The 17846-nt window shown below is 39.8% G+C and overlaps 1 protein-coding gene across 3 annotated transcripts; it reads left to right on the forward strand.

Moving 5' to 3' along the window:
* Positions 1-486: 486 nt before the first annotated feature.
* On the forward strand, positions 487-16706 carry ktn1 (kinectin 1). Of its 3 annotated transcripts, XM_077620921.1 has the most exons (36): positions 487-746; positions 2896-3572; positions 3757-3912; positions 3997-4116; positions 4494-4624; positions 4720-4824; positions 5385-5516; positions 6387-6493; positions 6590-6734; positions 7154-7250; positions 7345-7529; positions 7727-7816; positions 7909-7946; positions 8045-8135; positions 8214-8282; positions 8363-8400; positions 8572-8662; positions 8773-8841; positions 9066-9106; positions 9623-9713; positions 9875-9987; positions 10072-10147; positions 10216-10256; positions 10344-10434; positions 11042-11128; positions 12354-12443; positions 12514-12600; positions 12675-12764; positions 12838-12930; positions 13380-13448; positions 13526-13609; positions 13941-14024; positions 15016-15099; positions 15178-15273; positions 15759-15863; positions 15981-16706. In XM_077620921.1, exons 2-36 carry the CDS (start codon positions 2897-2899, stop codon positions 16008-16010), a joined length of 3792 nt encoding a protein of 1263 aa, XP_077477047.1. In that variant the 5' UTR covers positions 487-746; position 2896; the 3' UTR covers positions 16011-16706. The 3 variants fall into 3 exon arrangements, with proteins under 3 accessions (XP_077477047.1, XP_077477048.1, XP_077477049.1); XM_077620922.1 differs by lacking the exon at positions 13941-14024 and having other exon boundaries at positions 488-746; XM_077620923.1 differs by lacking the exon at positions 11042-11128 and having other exon boundaries at positions 489-746.
* The last annotated feature ends 1140 nt before the right edge of the window (positions 16707-17846 follow it).

The following is a 17846-nucleotide window of genomic DNA, read 5'->3' on the forward strand; positions in this document are numbered from 1 at the left end:
TATATATATATATATATATATACCTTTAATAGACTGTCATTGATGGCACTAGACATGAAAATGACATAAATACTCAGATTAAAAAACGTTATTGATTCATTTTAATATCGTGTTTACCATTTTATACATGAAACACTACAATTATGATAATTACAATTGAGACCTATGTACTATATTTTTGTCCACAACTCTATGTGGACCAGGTCTTTATGGGGTCAATGTTTGTATTTTTGTATAAGGTTAAAGAAAATAACCCGTCCAGCGATCGATTGCATATAAATAGCTGTATTTTTTTTTTAAAGAGATTACACTGACAACAGTTGAAACTTTACATTCGCTCACGTAGAATAAGTCATAGATGTTTAGAAGGAGACGTAGCTATTGTTCCCCGCTCGCCCTCATTTTAATGCACTATGACAGATGTTATTTGACTTTGACGTACACTGTTGCTACATCATAATGATGACTCCATTCCCCTTTGACTTTGACGTCCGCACGAATGTAAGCCGATCTTGGCCGATCGACCTTGTCGCGTTTGAGCCATGTCGCCGCCCGCTCCGGTGTTCCTCGTGCTGTGAAATACGCGTCCCCCCAAAGAGATCGACCCGCCCAGCGAACGGAAGACAAGTTGTCTGGTAAGCCTAACCGAATCCAGGCGCAGCTTTGGGTTGTCAGGACGAGTCTGCTTGAGTCCACCGACAACAGCGCCGTGTAATTACTAAGAGAACAGTCCATTCAAACAACAGGTACGTTTTGCCCACTTCGTTTGCTTTGGTCAGTATATTTGCTTGCCGGTAAGACGCGTGGGAGGGTTGTGGAAAAGCGAATGTGTTAGGCCTGGGAACGGCCTTAGGACTCAAGCGGCAGAAGGGAGCAGAACACCGGGTCAGAGATTTCAAGAGAGGAGGAGGAGGAGACTTGCTCATCGGCCGAGGCAGACCTGACGTCCACGCCTTCGAACCTGTGATTGAGAAACAGCCCATCTGGGTCACCGCCTTTTTGGTTGCTCCGATAGCCAAATATTTTGCTTTGACCCAATAATGAGTTAGCCGGCTAGATGCGTTTTGCTAGCTCGTTAGCTTCCTCCGCCATGGTGTGATGGGCTTTAAACGCCGCGGTGCTATCGTGAGGGCTTTAAAAAGTGCGAATGCAAAACCGCATTACGCTGTGATAGCCAAGTTTTGGCCATGGCGTAAGGACTTCTTTTTAAAAAAAAAAAAACATTGCTTTTGAGAAGTTGGGATGACGAGATTGCATCAGGTCGTATCTAGAACTTGAGCAGCTATAGTTTGTGCTTGCTGGGAACAGCTGCGCTTCACTGTATTGCGCACACGGACACCATTATTAGCTCTTTCCCACTGTCATGGCCCACATGTCAGACGTCATTTTCATGAAAACATGACGCGATGTTACATGCGATCGTGTAGAAATAGCTGTAAAAATATTTAGTATTAAAGGTGCTATTCCAACCGAGTGTCATGCTATCCGGGTACATGGGTCAATATTAGTTGACAAATTGCTAAGTACCCTTTGGTAGCATCATCAAAATTCCGGAATAATACAATTTATTTGGTTCCTTCAGTTTGATCTTCATGTAAATTTATTGTAGGAATGTTTTTTTTTTTTTACAACTGAAAATATTGAAGCCCTGCATGTCTAAAAGTGTTAGTAACCCTCTACTAATTATTTTATGCAAACATCTAAATAAATCACTCTAAAAAAAGCTAGACATTATGTTTGAATTTCACTTAATGAAAAAAAGTCATGAAATATGCCTCAACAAGAATTATTGTACCCAAATAAATATTTATGTTTATTAAATATTGCTCTCCACTATTGACACTGCTCGTAACAGAGGGAGTAACACTGTAATACTGTCTTATTGCTGTATTTATTGATAGGTATATTTTTTTAAAAATGTATGCACCAATCAATTGCCAGCTTTGATATCCACATGAATCAATTAGCACAACACTAATCAAAAGCCTCCTTTTTTACATTTGTGACTTTTACACTAGACAACTCAACATTTTTCATAGGCGCAATTAATAAATCAACATTTAAACTACCAAGGTCTATCTCAGCCCTTTCAGACTCATCTTTCCGTCGTCAGGAAGTGTGGACACGAGTTATTCTTAAATGTATTATCAAGGGTAATCGGCTTAATCCAAATCAGTAAAGAGGCACAGACTGTGACATTGACTCCTGTATTTTATTACTACCGCAAATCTTTGCTGTTTAACAGTATTGCCAACACACTTTTAGTTTCCCTTTGTGTTACAGAAAATGCTATTTAAAGCTATAATTTTGCTTGGTTAGAATACTTTGTCATAATCTGAATTTTATGCTTCATCAGCTTTTGACCAAAAACTTAGATGTAACAATTACATATTAAATAAGACTGCACTCTGACTGATATTTCACTCATTAAAAAAAGATCTACATTTACATCCATAATGAATTGGCTTTATTCAACACTACAGATGTTATACCTCAAATCTACCCAGAGTGAAAAAAGTCATGCTTAATGTGCTTAAAGTGGGCATGCAGTCAACGTCATTTTGTCACTTCAATGTGAGTCAACAGTAAGTGTGTTTACCTCTTTAAATCCATCCTAATATACAGTAACTCAAGAGTTCTTGAAGTTGAGTTGTTTAGTAGGAGGGACCTACTTTATGTTAGCATTTTCTTCATAGTTGACCACCCTTACTGTTCAAATACGCATTGTTAATATTTGTTTTATTACTGATTCCTACATTTTGCCTTGCTTTATCTTGGATGTGAGAATTTTGAATATTTTTTAGAAGAGCTTAATAAACTTTACAATGAGCAATTTTACAAAAGATCACTTAGTACTAACTTTATTTTTTAATGCCATTTTCCTTTTTTGTGCAGAATGGCGGTGGATATCTATGACTCTCAGTACCTGCTCATCCTGGTCCCTTTATTGGTTGTTGCCCTGCTCTTCATCTTCTTCATGCTCTTTACAAAGGAAACATCCTATGATGAGGTGCTTGCCCGGCAGAAACGTGACCTCAAGTTACCACCATCAAAGCCAGACACGCGCAAGAAGAACGAAAAGAAGAAGAGTAAGAAGAAGGAGCCCATAAGCCCAACTGCCGGAGTAGGTGGTGGAGGGGAGTCTGAAGAGGACCAAGCAGACATAGTAATAGTTGTTGGCGCCCAAAGTTCCACCCCAGAGGTCGTTCAAGAACCAGAGAAGGTGGCTACTCCAGCTCCCGTTCCCCCACCACCGTCTACAAATATGTCCGTTCCAGCATCAACAGAGGCTTCCACTGGTTTGAGGGAGAGAAAGAAGAAGGAGAAAAAAGCTGCAAAGGCTGCTGCCGCTGCGGCAACATCTCCCTCACCTCCACCAGAGGAGCCAGAGGTAAACGGTTCCAAGCTTGTGGGACACAAAGCAGAGGCACCTGTAGTTTCCAGCAAACAGCACAGACCACCATCCCCACAGGTTGAGATCCAGGTTCAAGTTACACAAGCAGCTGTTGTGGGTCAGACACCCCCACAGGCTTCAAAAAAGAAGGAGAAAAAGAAGCAAAAGTTCGAAGCAGGTATGTTGCCACAAAAGCTATTTCAAACTGGAGGAAATACTGTCTTAAAGATGTACGTGTATGAGAATGAAATATTTTGGATTTGAACGGAAGTCAGTAATTTTGAGCTGGGTTTCCATTAAGGGTACTTTTGTAGTTGTAGTGCTTTGTTTTAATGTGATAAGTACATTATGTTTCTTTGCAGTGAATGACCAGCATCAGCCCGAGCTCATTAAAGTAGAGCAGCCACCAGTTAAGAAGGAAGCGCCTCAGATGGCTGAAACCAAAGTTCTCACCAATGCAGTTCCAAGTTCTACTTCCAGTGGGAAGAAAGGGGGCAAGAAACAGAAGAATGAACCTGGTATTGCCAGTCCATATCCTACGTTGAATTTTGCTATAGTTAAGCGCTCAGACTAACTTCTAAATTCTATCATCAATGCGCCAGCCAATCAAGTTGATGAGTCTCATGTTCTGACTGAGTCGGCAGCGTCTACCAACCACCAGACTGCCCACAATAATGATGTTCCTCCTAAAGGAAAGAAAGCGAAGAATGAGACGGACAAAGGTAAAGGCAAAGAAACTGCTCAACCGAATCCATGCAATGCCTCTAATGCAGTGGTTCTTAACCTTGTTGGAGCTGCCAAACTGCACCAGTTTCATATGCGCATTCACCGAGCCCTAGTTTAGTGCAAAATAAAATGTGATTTTGTTCAAATTCAAGATATACAAATTTCTCGCAGCACTGACTGGCCAAGCAATGTCGCGTGATCATCTGCAGTCAGTGATGGTCAAGCGGGGCATGCTATCGTGAATAGACATGATTAGTCGATGTGTCTTGACCTCAGCGGCAGAGGTTCCACTGAAACCCTGAGACCGACTCACCGAACCCAGGTTAAGAACCACTGCTCTAATGTGTATTTTTTTTATCTGATGCATTTCCAGAGAACAAAGAAGTGAAACTGAAGGAACTCCTTGCAGGTCTGTCCTCTATCAGCCTGTCTGAAGCTGAGGCTGTCAGCTTGATTGCTGTCCTCCGAGAAAAGAGCCCAAACGCTGTCAACGCCTGGCACAAAGTGAGAGAATAAACAAGTGCTCGATGTTAAAAGTATACAAAAATTTAAAGGAGACTTAAATAATTGTTCTTTTCATGCTGTCCTCAACAAACCAGTCTGCTGCTAAATCTGATCCGGCTGTTCAGGAACAAGCACGTCTCCTGACCACTCTTCAAGAGGAGGCTTCCATTGCCAAAGATAAAGTCAAACAACTCAGCCAGGTACCATACTCCTCCTCCTCCAAAATCAAACATCAAGAACAATAAAACATTCCGGGCTGTGGCATTAGCGCGTCGGCCACACAGTGCGAGTCCTAGGTTCAAATCCATGGATGCATCGTAGGCTAATTGGACACTCTAAATTGCCCCTAGGTATGAGTGTGACAGGGAATGGTTGTCCGTCTCCTCGTGCCCTGCGATTGGCTGATTGGCTGGCCACCGATTCAGGGGGTCTCCCGCCTTTGGCCCAAAGTCAGCTGGAATAGCTGGCACCTCCCGTGACCCTAATGAAGATAAAGCGGTTCAGAAAATGAAATGAAAAAAAATCATTCCTGAACAAGACTGTCAAGACTAATTCTTGAAAAGTACCTGTGGAATTTGCAATTTGCTTCCTCGGATCAAGAGGTCATTCTGGATTAGATTAGATTACCCAATTTTCTGGTTGTAATATACACGTACTAATAATCTTTATAAAATAATTGAAAATATGGATTTATAATGATTTTCTGTCTTTATTGTTGGTTTGACTTTAAATATTTTGCAATCTTGCCACTGTGCTTCAGGAGCTTCAGGCTTCAAAGCAGAAGACAGGACGGGTGGAAACCATGTTGCGTGAGCAGTGTTCAGCAATGGAAAAAGAACTGGGGTGCATGCAGGCCAAAGCACAGGGAAGCTATCAGGAGCTACAGATCAAGGTAGCATCACACATTAAGAAACCCATGATGCTGGTGAAATCATTTCCAATGTATCCTCTTGCAATGGTTATGGTACTTCAGGAAAGTATCAGCAAAAATGTGGATCATTTCCCAATATTAAAAGAAGCCTCTTCACTTTTCCGGATTTATTTTTATTTTTTTAACTGTTGAAAGGTAGAGTGCATTTTTTAAAATTGCCTGATATTAGCTACTATCCGATTGAAATGAAACCTAGCATGCTTAGGTGATAAAAACATTTTAACGGAGGGAGGATCGTATTCCCTTGTGAACAGTAGCTAGCAAGATAGGACAGAGTGGAGGAAACTAAGGGCTGAGAAATCAGGGATGTCCTGATAGATTTTTTTTGGTGTCTCAATTAGTTGTTGTTTTTTCATGTTTTGCCAAAATTTATCCGATACCTATAGTTTTAAACCAATAAAAATGTTGCAACCATTTATCATTTTTATTTTGGTTTACATATTTTTTTATTGCAAGAAACTTTCTCCACCAACCATGTTAATAGAATACATTAAATTATAGATATAAGAATATTGAATAGTTTAACCTCAAAAGCTTTAATGCAAATCAGTTTTACAAAAGAGAAAAATAACAGTAAATTTTTTGGAGATAATACACCCAAAATATCCACATTGCATGCCCATACCGATTTATTTATTCGTATCATATTCCGGGCGTGAATTTAATATGGGGCCACTGTGCTTTTCTAAGGTGGTTGTACTCCTGCCCATGTATGATCTCATACCTCTGTAAATTGACCAATTACATAGTTTTTCATGATTTATTGAACTCTTAAGATTTTGGAAGTTACTTTCCTACTTTTCTGACCTCCATTCGTGTCCCTGTGTGCAGTTCCAGCAGGTTAGAGAGCAGCTAGAGTCTCAAATCAGTCGACTTCAGCAGGAGAATGGCATCCTGCGAGATGCAGTCAGCACAGCCACCACCCAGATGGAGAGCAAGTGAGTGCTGCACCACAGTAATTCAGCGCTTCAATTAGAACATCACCTGTATAAAAATGTACAAATTTCCTCTTCTTGTATTGTATTGCTCGGCAGAAATACCGCTGAAATGAACAAACTTCGTTCTGATTACGCCGCGCTAATGATAGAGTTAGCGGACAACAATGCCAAGCTGCAGCAGGAGGAACACCAGAGGAAGTCACTGGAGGTCAGCTACAAGCAGAACGTGTCTCAGCTGGAGGTACAATGAACCACCATCACTTGTTACCTCCCCACCCCCATTCTTACTAAAGCACAAAGCCCTTCAGGCTGCAACCAAGCCCTGAATTTCTATAGGGGTGTGGCAGTCTTACCAAAAGAATGTTAGGTGGTTGTTGTGGAAGTCCAAGGGTGGGGTCTGAGGACCAGGACATATTTAAGGAGTCCAATGTTGTTACAGCATTTTGTCAAATTGCTAACGGAAACTTCCTCTTTGAGATTAGCCTTTTGTTTTATTAACTGCAATCAAAGCTTGTGTTTCTTTATCCATAGCTAGAGCTTGGTTGATAAAATGTCAAAAGACTTCAGACAATTGAAAGGTTATTGGAATATCAAGTCAGAGCATGATGATTTTTTTTCCATTCAAATTATGGAGCTTTTTTTTTGTTTCCATATACCTAGGCCCAATTGCAAGATGCTAAGCGACGCTGGGAGGAACTGCAAAGCTATCTTCATAGTGTCGATACTGAGCGAGAAAATATTCAGGCATCTAATCAAAGTGATAAGTCAACTCACTCGGATTGTTTACGCTCTAAAAAGATTGAGCTGCATTACATAACCAATTTTGTTTGTTTCTATGTGGGCGGGTGCAGCGCTCCATAGTCAGCTGCTTACGTTGGAAAGTGAGATGAACAACAAGAATAAAGAACTTCAGACCCTTCACAATAGCCTGACTGACGCCATGGTCTCCAAGGAGAGATTAGAGCAAAAGGTGATTGAGCTGCTGGAGGTGTCGCAGCACAGTATTCCGGACGATTCCATGCAGACTCGTGCTCAGGTGAGGCAAACTTTTGAGCAATGGAAATCAGCTATGTGGAAGTATCCTTGAATTGGTTTTGTTGAATTAAAACTTGAAAGTTGTGCTTAAGGTACAGTTATATTCTTCTGTATTGGCGTGGTGTTATGGCCCGCCACATTGAGTTTCACCTATGCAAAGCACAACCACTTTTTGCATTTTCATAATGTTTTTAACAGGAGCTCATGAATGAAAACAAAGGTCTTCAGGTTCAAAAGGAAACTCTCCAAGCACAAAATGAGACACTGCATGCACAGATTTCGACACAGGTATAGGGCAACGAGTCTACTTTAGGTTTCCATTTAATACCGACTCTTAGAACTGACATTGTAATTAGGCTAATGAGATTTTTTTAATGTAGGCCAACCACGTCTCCCACATTGAAGAGCTACAGAAGCTGTGAGATCTTTTCACTGTCTCTCTTAGTTGTAGTGTTTTTTAGTTCAATATTTTTTGCCTCAGTGCAGTCTCATTCTGTAATTCCTAATTTTATCCAGACTGGCTGATAAGGAGTTGCAGAGAAAGAGCCTGGAGGATTCCTTGAACGCTGAACGGAGCAGCGGCGCCAGTAGAGAAACTAACATGCAGGTCTAACAGCACCAGCAAAAATATTCTACTTGCGTCACCAGCCAACCAATGTCTTACTGTTTCATTGATATTCCACAGGCCTTTCACAACGATAACGTCTCCCTAAAGGCAGAAATACAGAATCTGCGGGCACAGATTTCTGATCAGGTCCGTACTTGGAAATTATATTTGCCTATGATCCTGTTTATGACACTACCCATGTTCTTTTTGATGTTCAACACATGCAGACTGCTTCCCAGCTGGCTTTGGACCAGATTCAAAGGAGGTGTGTACAAATCATTAACTCCCTGCGGGACAACAATCTATTGGCAAATACTTTATAAGTTATCGCATGCATCATAGGCTATTGATCATTTTAATGGATATATTTATCACGCACATTTTTGAAATGAGAGTTTAATACCATGAATTGACATACTTAAAACTCTGCTTCCAGTGTCCAAGAAAAAGAGGACAACATGAAAACAGTAGAAAACCTACTGGAGAAGGGTTTAATTGAAGTAGCGAACAAGGAGGAGGAACTAAAGGTGACACTTAATACCCCTGTCACAGTGTCCCATTATAACAATATGAACATTAATTCCACTGTTTCTACTGCTGCAGCGTTCTAATTTTTCTGGTTTCGTCCCAAATTCAGACAGTGAGACAGGAATATGAGGCTCTAAAGCGAGAATTGGGGGGCCTTCAGGAAACGCTAGCTCATCAGGTTAGTCTAAATTTGTAGCTGATAAAGCTAATAAAACATCCTTTACTAAAGTGGTGGTGATCAACTGTTATTATTCTAACAAGGATTGAAGGAAAAATAAAAACAATTCAAGGCCAAAGCTTTTTAATTCATGCATAAAAAAAATAAATCAAGGTCTTTATTTGCTTTACTTATTTTCACCCAGCTAATTCTAAACAGGTAATGCTAACCTTCTTTAATTGTAGATATCATCGGAATCACACATCATCCAAGAACTGCAAAGCAAGTAAGTCTTTTTTTGTGTATTTGCAGCATGCTGAAATCCAGGAGCAAAGTACATATACTTGATTCTGTATATAATGAGATCTTTATTTTTTTATTTTGGTGTTAGAATTTTTGAGATTTTGAGGTTTATCAGGTTTGCAAGATAATTTGTCCTGAAATTGCCCAAAGTGTCAGTTTTTGGAGCTACGGTAGTTCTTTTTTGGAGCTGTTGTTCTTTTTGACTGCCTATCTCTGGGTCGAATTCAGTTATGGGGCAACACTTCACTCTGATTGGCTGTTGAAGATGTTTAGACTTTAGAGGTTCAGGTATATTTGCATATCAGTCAATTTACATGGTACTATAAATGTAATTGCTCTTCCGTGTGTCTTCTATTAATGTTAAAAAAGCATGGTATTTTATAATACTTTTACATCGCAAAAACCCAGTGTACAAAACAGGGCAGAATTTCCTATTTTGATTTATCCATAATATTTATCAGAAAACAAATACAACTGGAGGGTTAATTGTGCTTTATAGGATCCAAGAGAGGGATTTGAAACTCAAGTCAATGGAGGTCAGTCTGCAATCAACAGAAGACAGCTATTCAACCAAGGCAAAGAGTTTTGAGGTGTGATTTTTTTTTCTTTTCTTTTTAATTTCCTTAATAGTATTAAGAAATATTTTGAGAGAGTTACAATGTCCCTTCAATCCCAGTTGCAATATACAGTCATTAAAGGTATCACTGTATTCCAAGGTAGAGCGCTTTCTGAAGCCATGTTCATCTCCTAGGCTCTCGAGCAGCAGTTTACTGCCCTGCAGGTCGAAATGGAGCAGTTGAAACAGAAGGATCAATCAGAACAGCTCACCAGATTGAGTAGTGAACTCCAAATACTACAAGCTCAGTAAGCACACTTTTCCACATAGTTATCACATTGTAGAGCTCTTCTCAATCAGTAGTCTGTAAACATCTGACATCTCATCCACAGGCTAACTGTAAAGGACAGTGAGATCCAGCAGCTAAATATTGAACTGCGTGATAATCTGGAGAAGGCCCACCAACAGGTTAGTGAGTCAAAATATAATTCCTTATGATTTGAATATAAGTGTACGAGCTTGGTCTTTTCTTTCAGCAAACTGTTAATGCAGGACCAAGCCCAGAGCTTCTAACAGCGTGAGTTGGGTTCCATGCTGAATCGTACAAATGCAACAAAGTTTTTTTTAGTGTTCATTATTAGATGGAATATATTTTGTCTCACAGGCTGTCTGAGAAGGACAAGCAAGTTGTAGAACTTCAGGGTGAACTCTGTGAGCTGAAAGAATCTCTGGAGCATCACAGAAAAAAGAACAATGTAGGTGTTTATGAAAACTACAACCAGATCTGTGATAGAAGTCCCTTTTGTGCTTCCCTAAATTTCAGAGTTCAACACTGCACACATCCATCACCCTCTCCTGTCAGCCACCCTTTGTCGTTTTGCTTCGCTGTTTTTCCCCCTAAACTGCAGTCTTTTGTTTGTCTTTGCCAGTATGATTGCACGCATCAGTTATGATTGCTTAAGATGCGGATTGGATAACAGGGATACCTGCATACTTTGCTACTTATCCACACATTGACCAGGACCTCTCCTGTGAGCGTATTTAATGCATTCAAATTTTGGCCTCTTTGGCTTGAGAAAGCACCCCTTTGAGGGCAAAAATGTTCAGACAATATATATACTGAACACTTAGGTTGGAAGGACTCCCTAAATCAGCCCCTTACATTCAAATTGGTATTATGACTTATTTCACCCACACATTGTGGGAGGTTGAGTGTTCTACTGTGGATGGAGCTCAGCTGATATAATAATAGTCACTACTAAAACCAGAAATGATTCCAGAAAGCCCACAAAGTTTGAGGGTCACTGGCTCTTACCCGAGGCTGACTGAATATAGTAATCTCTTTGGAACTGACCAAAACAGGCACTCCGGGAGAAAAACTGGAGTGCAATGGAAGCTTTGTCAGCCACCGAGTCCATGCTTCAAGGAAAACTCAGCAAAGCTGTCAAGGTTCGACACCCGATCTCAGTCTACTTCATTCTATAGCTCCAATCTTATGCATCCCTCAAATTTGCTTTTTCGCCCCTCATGGTTGATCCAATGAGATGTTTTCCACCAGCCATAACGAAGCTGCATGCTCATATAGCTTGCTTTTGTCCTCTCACTTCATACTTGCCCATGAATTACCCATTGATTCTATGGCTAGTTGTAAAGATATGCTACTTTTCTTGAATTAGTAAATGGTACCTTTCCACCAGCATCCATTGTTGCTTCTGGATAGACACACTTCAATATCATCTAAAACTACAATCCAACTCTTGGCACAAAGCTCGGGCTAATGGGTGTGCAGACATGACTGTGATTGTGTCATCCTTTTGCTTGCTAATATATTTGTCATGTCTCATTTACAGCATGCTGTTTGCATATTCAATGTAATTATCATGGTTTGATGGTGTTATTCATCAATCAATTATAGTACAGAAATTTTCTTGCAGGAAGTAATGGAAATAGGCAACAGGCGAAATTATATTGCATTGGTTTATATATGACCTGGAGCCTCATAAAGTTGACCATCACTCTAAACATTGCTGCTTATATATGTGAATTACACATTCACAATGTGCATTATATTAAGTGATGCTATATCACTTTTCCACTACTTTTCCTTCACTGGAGTAACATTAGTAAACATTTCAGCAAAAATTGTACTCCTACAAAAAGGTATTTAGTGTAGGTATGACATTTTAGTAGCCTGCAAAATAAAGCTTACGTTTTACTGTCTAAAAATATCAATTAAAATTTGGCAACAGTCTTGATTTCCATACTCTCCGCATAATTTTGTTCATGTTTTTTTTGTTTTGTTTTTTGTGTTCCCTACAACCATAAAATGTGTAAAGTTTGTGTTCAAAAGGCAGCTTCAGTGTCATTGCAATGTTTCTTTGTTGGTTTAACATTGAAAATCCCAATTTTTCCAATCTGGGTTTACTTTCTCCTCGGTAAACAAATTCTGATGAATCCCGGCAGGGAATTCAATTAATTCTCCAGAGCCTTTGCAGAGCTAAATTCAGTCATCTCTAAGGGAAAAAATATTCAGAACTCTGTTTTGACTAGGAAACAATATATAATGAGTGGGTTCTTAAGACGTTTGAGAGACTCGTGAAAATGCTTCTACTCAAAACAATTAATTTGTCTTTTTCCACCTTTCCCTTTTTTTTTTTTTTTTTTTACCTTGTAGGACAATCAGGCAACCCTGGCATTGTCTGAGTCTGAGTGTCGCAATTTTCTGCACAGAGTTATGCCCCATGTGCCTCTGCCCAACGAACAGGTATAGACATGCAATGGCAGCACTTCTGCCTACTTCTGATGGTATGACAAATTGCTCTTTGGTGTTCTAGAATCATCAGGAGTGGCTCTGCAGGTTTGAAAAAAATGTCAATGAGATTTCAGCGGAACAATCCACCCCTGTATCAGGGGACCCCAAGGTAATGTCCAACGGAATATTCTTAAAGTGCTATTTGTAAAATAAACAAGTTTGACCGTGTTTTCCTCCTGCCAGGAACTGTCTGAGAAGCTGAGAGAAACGGAAGAAGCTCAAAGGGTTCTACAGATTGACTGTGAAACGTACAAGAAAGTTTTGGCGGAAACGGTAAATTAACATTGTAGCCTTTTATTCAAAACAAGGCTGCAGGGCTCAACTGGTGTACATGCTATGTTCACAGGAGGGCATTCTGCAGCGCCTCCAGAACAGTGTGGAGCAGGAAGAGTCAAGATGGAAGGTGAAAGTGGAGCAATCACAGGTGGAACTGAGAGAGGTGTGTGCGGGATTTGATTAGAGATGCAGCTTTAGCTCACCCTTCAATTATATGAAAACTTGTATGCATGTGAGTGTAGTATATATTGTTGGTTTCAACAGTTTGAAAAGGCCATTTGTCAAATCAATTTTCAAACAAGCCTGTACAGAATAAAAGTATCACTTAACATAATTTGACCATTGAAGCACATTCAACATTCCAAATAATTTTATATAAATTATGGCAACATTGTTAATGTGTTTTCTAATTAGAAATACTGGTGTCTTTAGATGTCAGCCAGTTTGCCAATATAATTATAACAATTTGTTTTTTTTTTGCTGTTCGGTGGTTAGAAATTCCAGCCGAGTGATAATCATAAATTCTTTGACATTGTCGAAAGGCCCTGAAATATACTAGGGATATTAACAGTTTTGCTCACATGTTAGTAATTATTATTTATTTTACATCAGATGAGTGAGAGAGTAACAACTCTGGAACAGGATATAGAGAGACGAAGTGACGGAATGGAGTTGGAAAATGTGAGTTCTTCTGGACCACCACTAAGACTTTGTGTTCTTGACGCAGTGCTATTTTCATTGTTTGTCAATTTTTGCAGTTAAGAAGAGAAAAGCAGCACTTGGAATCAGAGTTGGAGAGGGCTGAGCGCGAGAGTGCCACATATGTGACAGAGGTCCGAGAGGTGAGCAAAAGAGCTGATTCTGGGCTTCAGCAATCGTTTGGTTGTGAAAGGATGAGCGGTGCTTTGGTTTCATGATGAAAGAGGGGCGGGTCATTTTTCCGGGGCTGTTATTTGAACCCTTCCACAAAGTCCTTATGTCTAAGTATTTTTGAACTGTAAGTCCAGCCAGACTAAGTTTAGAGACCATGTCTGACAGTTTCACACTGAATGTGATCCCTTATGTCCTCATTAGACCACTCTGTTGTAGATCCTTTTCAGGCAGTCCACATGACACAACTGTCCAGACTGTTTTTAGGTCCCAGTAAACAAGTCCTCTCAAACTTAATTTCAGCTCAAAGATCTGTTGACTGAATTGCAGACCAGACTCGATGGCTCATATACAGAAGCCAACAGGCAGAATGAGGAGCTGAATTTGGTAAGAGTGATTTGCTCGCCTAGCTAGCAATCCTTTTTAAACCTTGCCCTGTCGCACTTGGGACGGTTCTGTAGGTCGTCATTCATAAACTCGCTACATTCCTTACGCTCCCTGATCCTGTTTATATGAACGGCATCCTGTGTTCCATTAAAGCACTGGGTGATTAAAAAAAAGGGTAGGCCATGAATGGTGACTGACAATTTTAAAACCTTACTAACCCCTCCCTATCTTGGGGAGCAGACGCAGTCAAGGTGTCTCATCTTCTTGTGGTCTGGTGCCTAATAACTAGTTCACCGTAATTTCTCAAGTATGATCCCTCCTATTTTTACATTTTATTTTAGGACATCTGGCTCATGAAAAGGGTGTACAAGTTTTACTGGCTTGGATTTCATGGAAATATTTGACCGGCCTGCTTTCGAGCACAATTCTCACATGCGTACAATTTTTATTATTATTAACACATGATCAACAAGAATTATTTCTTGGAAGAAAAACTACCAAAGAAATGTAAATGACTATAGATAAAGTACCCGTAATCTTATGAGCAAGAGTGCATATGAGTAGATAAAAAAGTGATTTTGGGAAGGGCAGGCTATAAATGAGTGTATTATACTCAAGAAATTACGGTACCTTTGATCCTTTTGCAATTTTTATTGTAGCACTTGAAGCTGCACACTCTAATTCCATCCTCCATTTATCTCTTCGACTTTGTCCATTATGTTGATACTATGGGTTGTTGAGGGTGTCAGTTCAGCTGAGCAAACCTATTCTTTTAAACTTGAAAGAGCTCATAAGTCATGAAAGCAAGTGCTGTAGTCGCTTGTAACAATTGCTTTTTCAGTGAAGGTGACATGTGCTGTCTGCCCACCCCCTCGTCACTTTGAAACAGGATATGGCCTAACAAAAGTTATTTTAAAAAGTACTCCCCTTATGATTCAGGATACAAACCATTACATTGCAAATGTAAGTTGACTCTGTTTATCAATTTCAGCTGAAAACACAACTCACAGATACCCTTTCCAAGCTGGAGACCGAAGAGAACGAGCGGCACCAGGTTGCAGATGATCTCTATAAGGTAAGACTCATCAAAAGACTGATTTGCATTGCGCATTTTGCCTCTTCATGATTGTTTTTTTTTCTTTCTGTAATGCAGGCCCAACAATCTCTGGACCTGATCCAAGGGGAGCTCTCCAAAGTGGCAGACAATGCTGATGGCCAGATAGAGAACAGCAGTTTGTCCTCACAGAGAGTGAGTTGGTTGCATACCTGGGAAAGCAAACATTTATGGGTCATGATGGTTTTGTAATGAGAATTATAAATGTGGGATTCCTGTAACAGGCTATGTAAATTCATACTGTCGCATTCATCAGACCTTGATTTAACTATACTAACAAATGAATATTCGACCTTGAATAACTACACTGTCATATATGAATACTTGACTTATGTTTTAAATTTTTTGTATTTAGATAAATGTTATTAGGCTTTACATTTTCTGACTCACATAATGTAACCTCATTGGTCTACATTTTGACTATTAAAAATGTATAAGTTAAGTTTTATGTAATGAAACTTATAAAACAGTATGCACATTTTTTTAAATGGAGCAACAATGGAGTTTCTGAGCAACTTTAGAAGGCTATATTTCCTCAAAATTCCAAATTACACAGCCTTTGTCATTTCACAAATGTGCATTTAAGTTTTGATTGTTGTTTTTTCTTTTTTGTCCAACAGGAAGCACTTGATAGAAATGAAAAAATGACTGCAGGACTTCATCAAACAGTCCAGGAATTGCAGCAGCTGCTACAAGGTGTCAGTCGACAACTCTCCAAGGATGCAGTAAGGCCTCTTTCATTGCCTTTATAGATTTGCATTTATTGTGTACCATGGCACCTAGAGCACATCCAATTTTGTGGGACATTACTAATTTGTATCTGTACATTTTTTTTTGCGCAGGAGCCTGAGAGCGATGTGTCGAAGGTATAGCACGCAGAAGATACATGCAGTCAATTGGATCGCACTACAGACATCACTACCATGTCACATCTGCTATCAAACAAGGGAACGGGCTAAGGCTTATTGTTAATAGTACCAAGCACTCCACACTGTCACGACTTCACTTCCACCACATTCCTCTTAAACAGCAGCATCACATGTTGATTTTCATCAAAATCTCGTTCTGTAGAGCATAATCAACACAATCTGTACGGTTTCACTTGAGTCATTTTGAATACTGCTTTAGTTAGTTACATGCCACACATATCAACAGGGCACAGCTAAAAGACATGGCCAACTCTACTGAACATTTTTTTCAATCTATTTTCTTAAATTAATAAAAGTATTGTTTTAATGTACTGCGATATGCCACATTGATCTTTTCGTCTCTCCACTAGCTGTCTGTCTATCATTAGATACTCATGACTACGTAAATGCGCATATGGGAATTTTTACTCAGTTGAATGGAAAGTTACTACAAGGGTGTTGTGGCGATGCAGAGAACGTTTTAGCGTGGAGAGAGAAGACCAGATCAACAGTGCAGAGGTTTTAATCTACTGTACGGACTCTTAAGAGTGTCCCATATCATCTGTAATCAACACTTACTATATTGTTTCTAAGTTCATAACACTGAAGCGTTTGTTCTTTTGTAACAGGCTGTTAATAAAAGGGATGCTTGATAAATACGCTCAGTGTTCTGGGGCATCTCATTGCATTTCGTCTTGTCTGCCACAAGGGGTCACCGCATTTCCTTTTTAAGAATCCTATGCGTCAACGTTTATATAGTTGATTTTTTTAGGCTAATTATTGGACAATTGAATTGGCCTCATCCCATTAAGGAAACTATCACCTGTGCCAACTGACTTCAGCAAGTGGCAGAGGACACTTTGAAGGTAATACAAGCCAATCATTTGACTAGCAACCATAGACGACAGGTTGTGCTTTCTCTGTAAATTCGCAATCAGTAATCGGCAATGGTTGAATCAAGGCAGTTTTTTTAATATTAGTTCTCTCATTACCTTTTGCAGTACTACATTTTTTTACTTACATTACTTGAGTGACAGAGACTTTCTAAGTCTTCAGTCGTTGTGCTTCAGAACAAGGCATTTTAAACTTGTACTTCAGTGATAAATGTGAAAGGGTATTTGCAGGTCATGGTCAGTAAGGTTCACTGAACAAGTGAGTAGCTGTGCATTGTGCTTTACATTGTGTCGTTTATGTACAAAAGGACAAGGCATAAAGCATTGTTCATCTTCAGTAATTCTATCTTTGAGCCATGTATTTTATTCTTAAGAATGGAGAATTTTTCCATTTCTCTTCTGTACTTCCATCCCCCCACCCAAAGAATCGTTTTGTTGACTTTCCTGGGTGGGTGTACAGGGTGCATGCAGCATTGGATCAGCACATTCCTTACATTCTCAAACACTGTCATGCTGCAGTCAGCTGATTGCCGATCTTTCTTTCGCCTTGATGGAAAACTCTGGAAGTATCTCCTGCTCTTCGCTGACTATTTAAACAGCCTCTGTGTCCTACCAAATCAGTTGTTTTCATTTGCATGTTCTCACAAAAGTAGTCATGTTTGTGTTAACTGGTTTGAGGTGACACTGACTCAAGGCCTTCCCAAAAACTGATGCATGAGGCTTTCCAAACACCATTTTACCATGTCGTCATTGCTCATAATCAATTACGCAATGTCGTTGGTTGTGCTATGTGAGTGCCTGGAAACATTTGCCCCCTCCTCCTGACAGCTCAGTCAAACTACATCAGTGCAGACTCAGCAAAGCGAGTCCCCTCCCTGCATCTGCTCTCCATCAGTGTGGTATGTGC

This window comes from Stigmatopora argus, chromosome 15 (genome assembly GCF_051989625.1).
Source record: "Stigmatopora argus isolate UIUO_Sarg chromosome 15, RoL_Sarg_1.0, whole genome shotgun sequence".
In the NCBI taxonomy this organism is placed as follows: domain Eukaryota; kingdom Metazoa; phylum Chordata; class Actinopteri; order Syngnathiformes; family Syngnathidae; genus Stigmatopora; species Stigmatopora argus.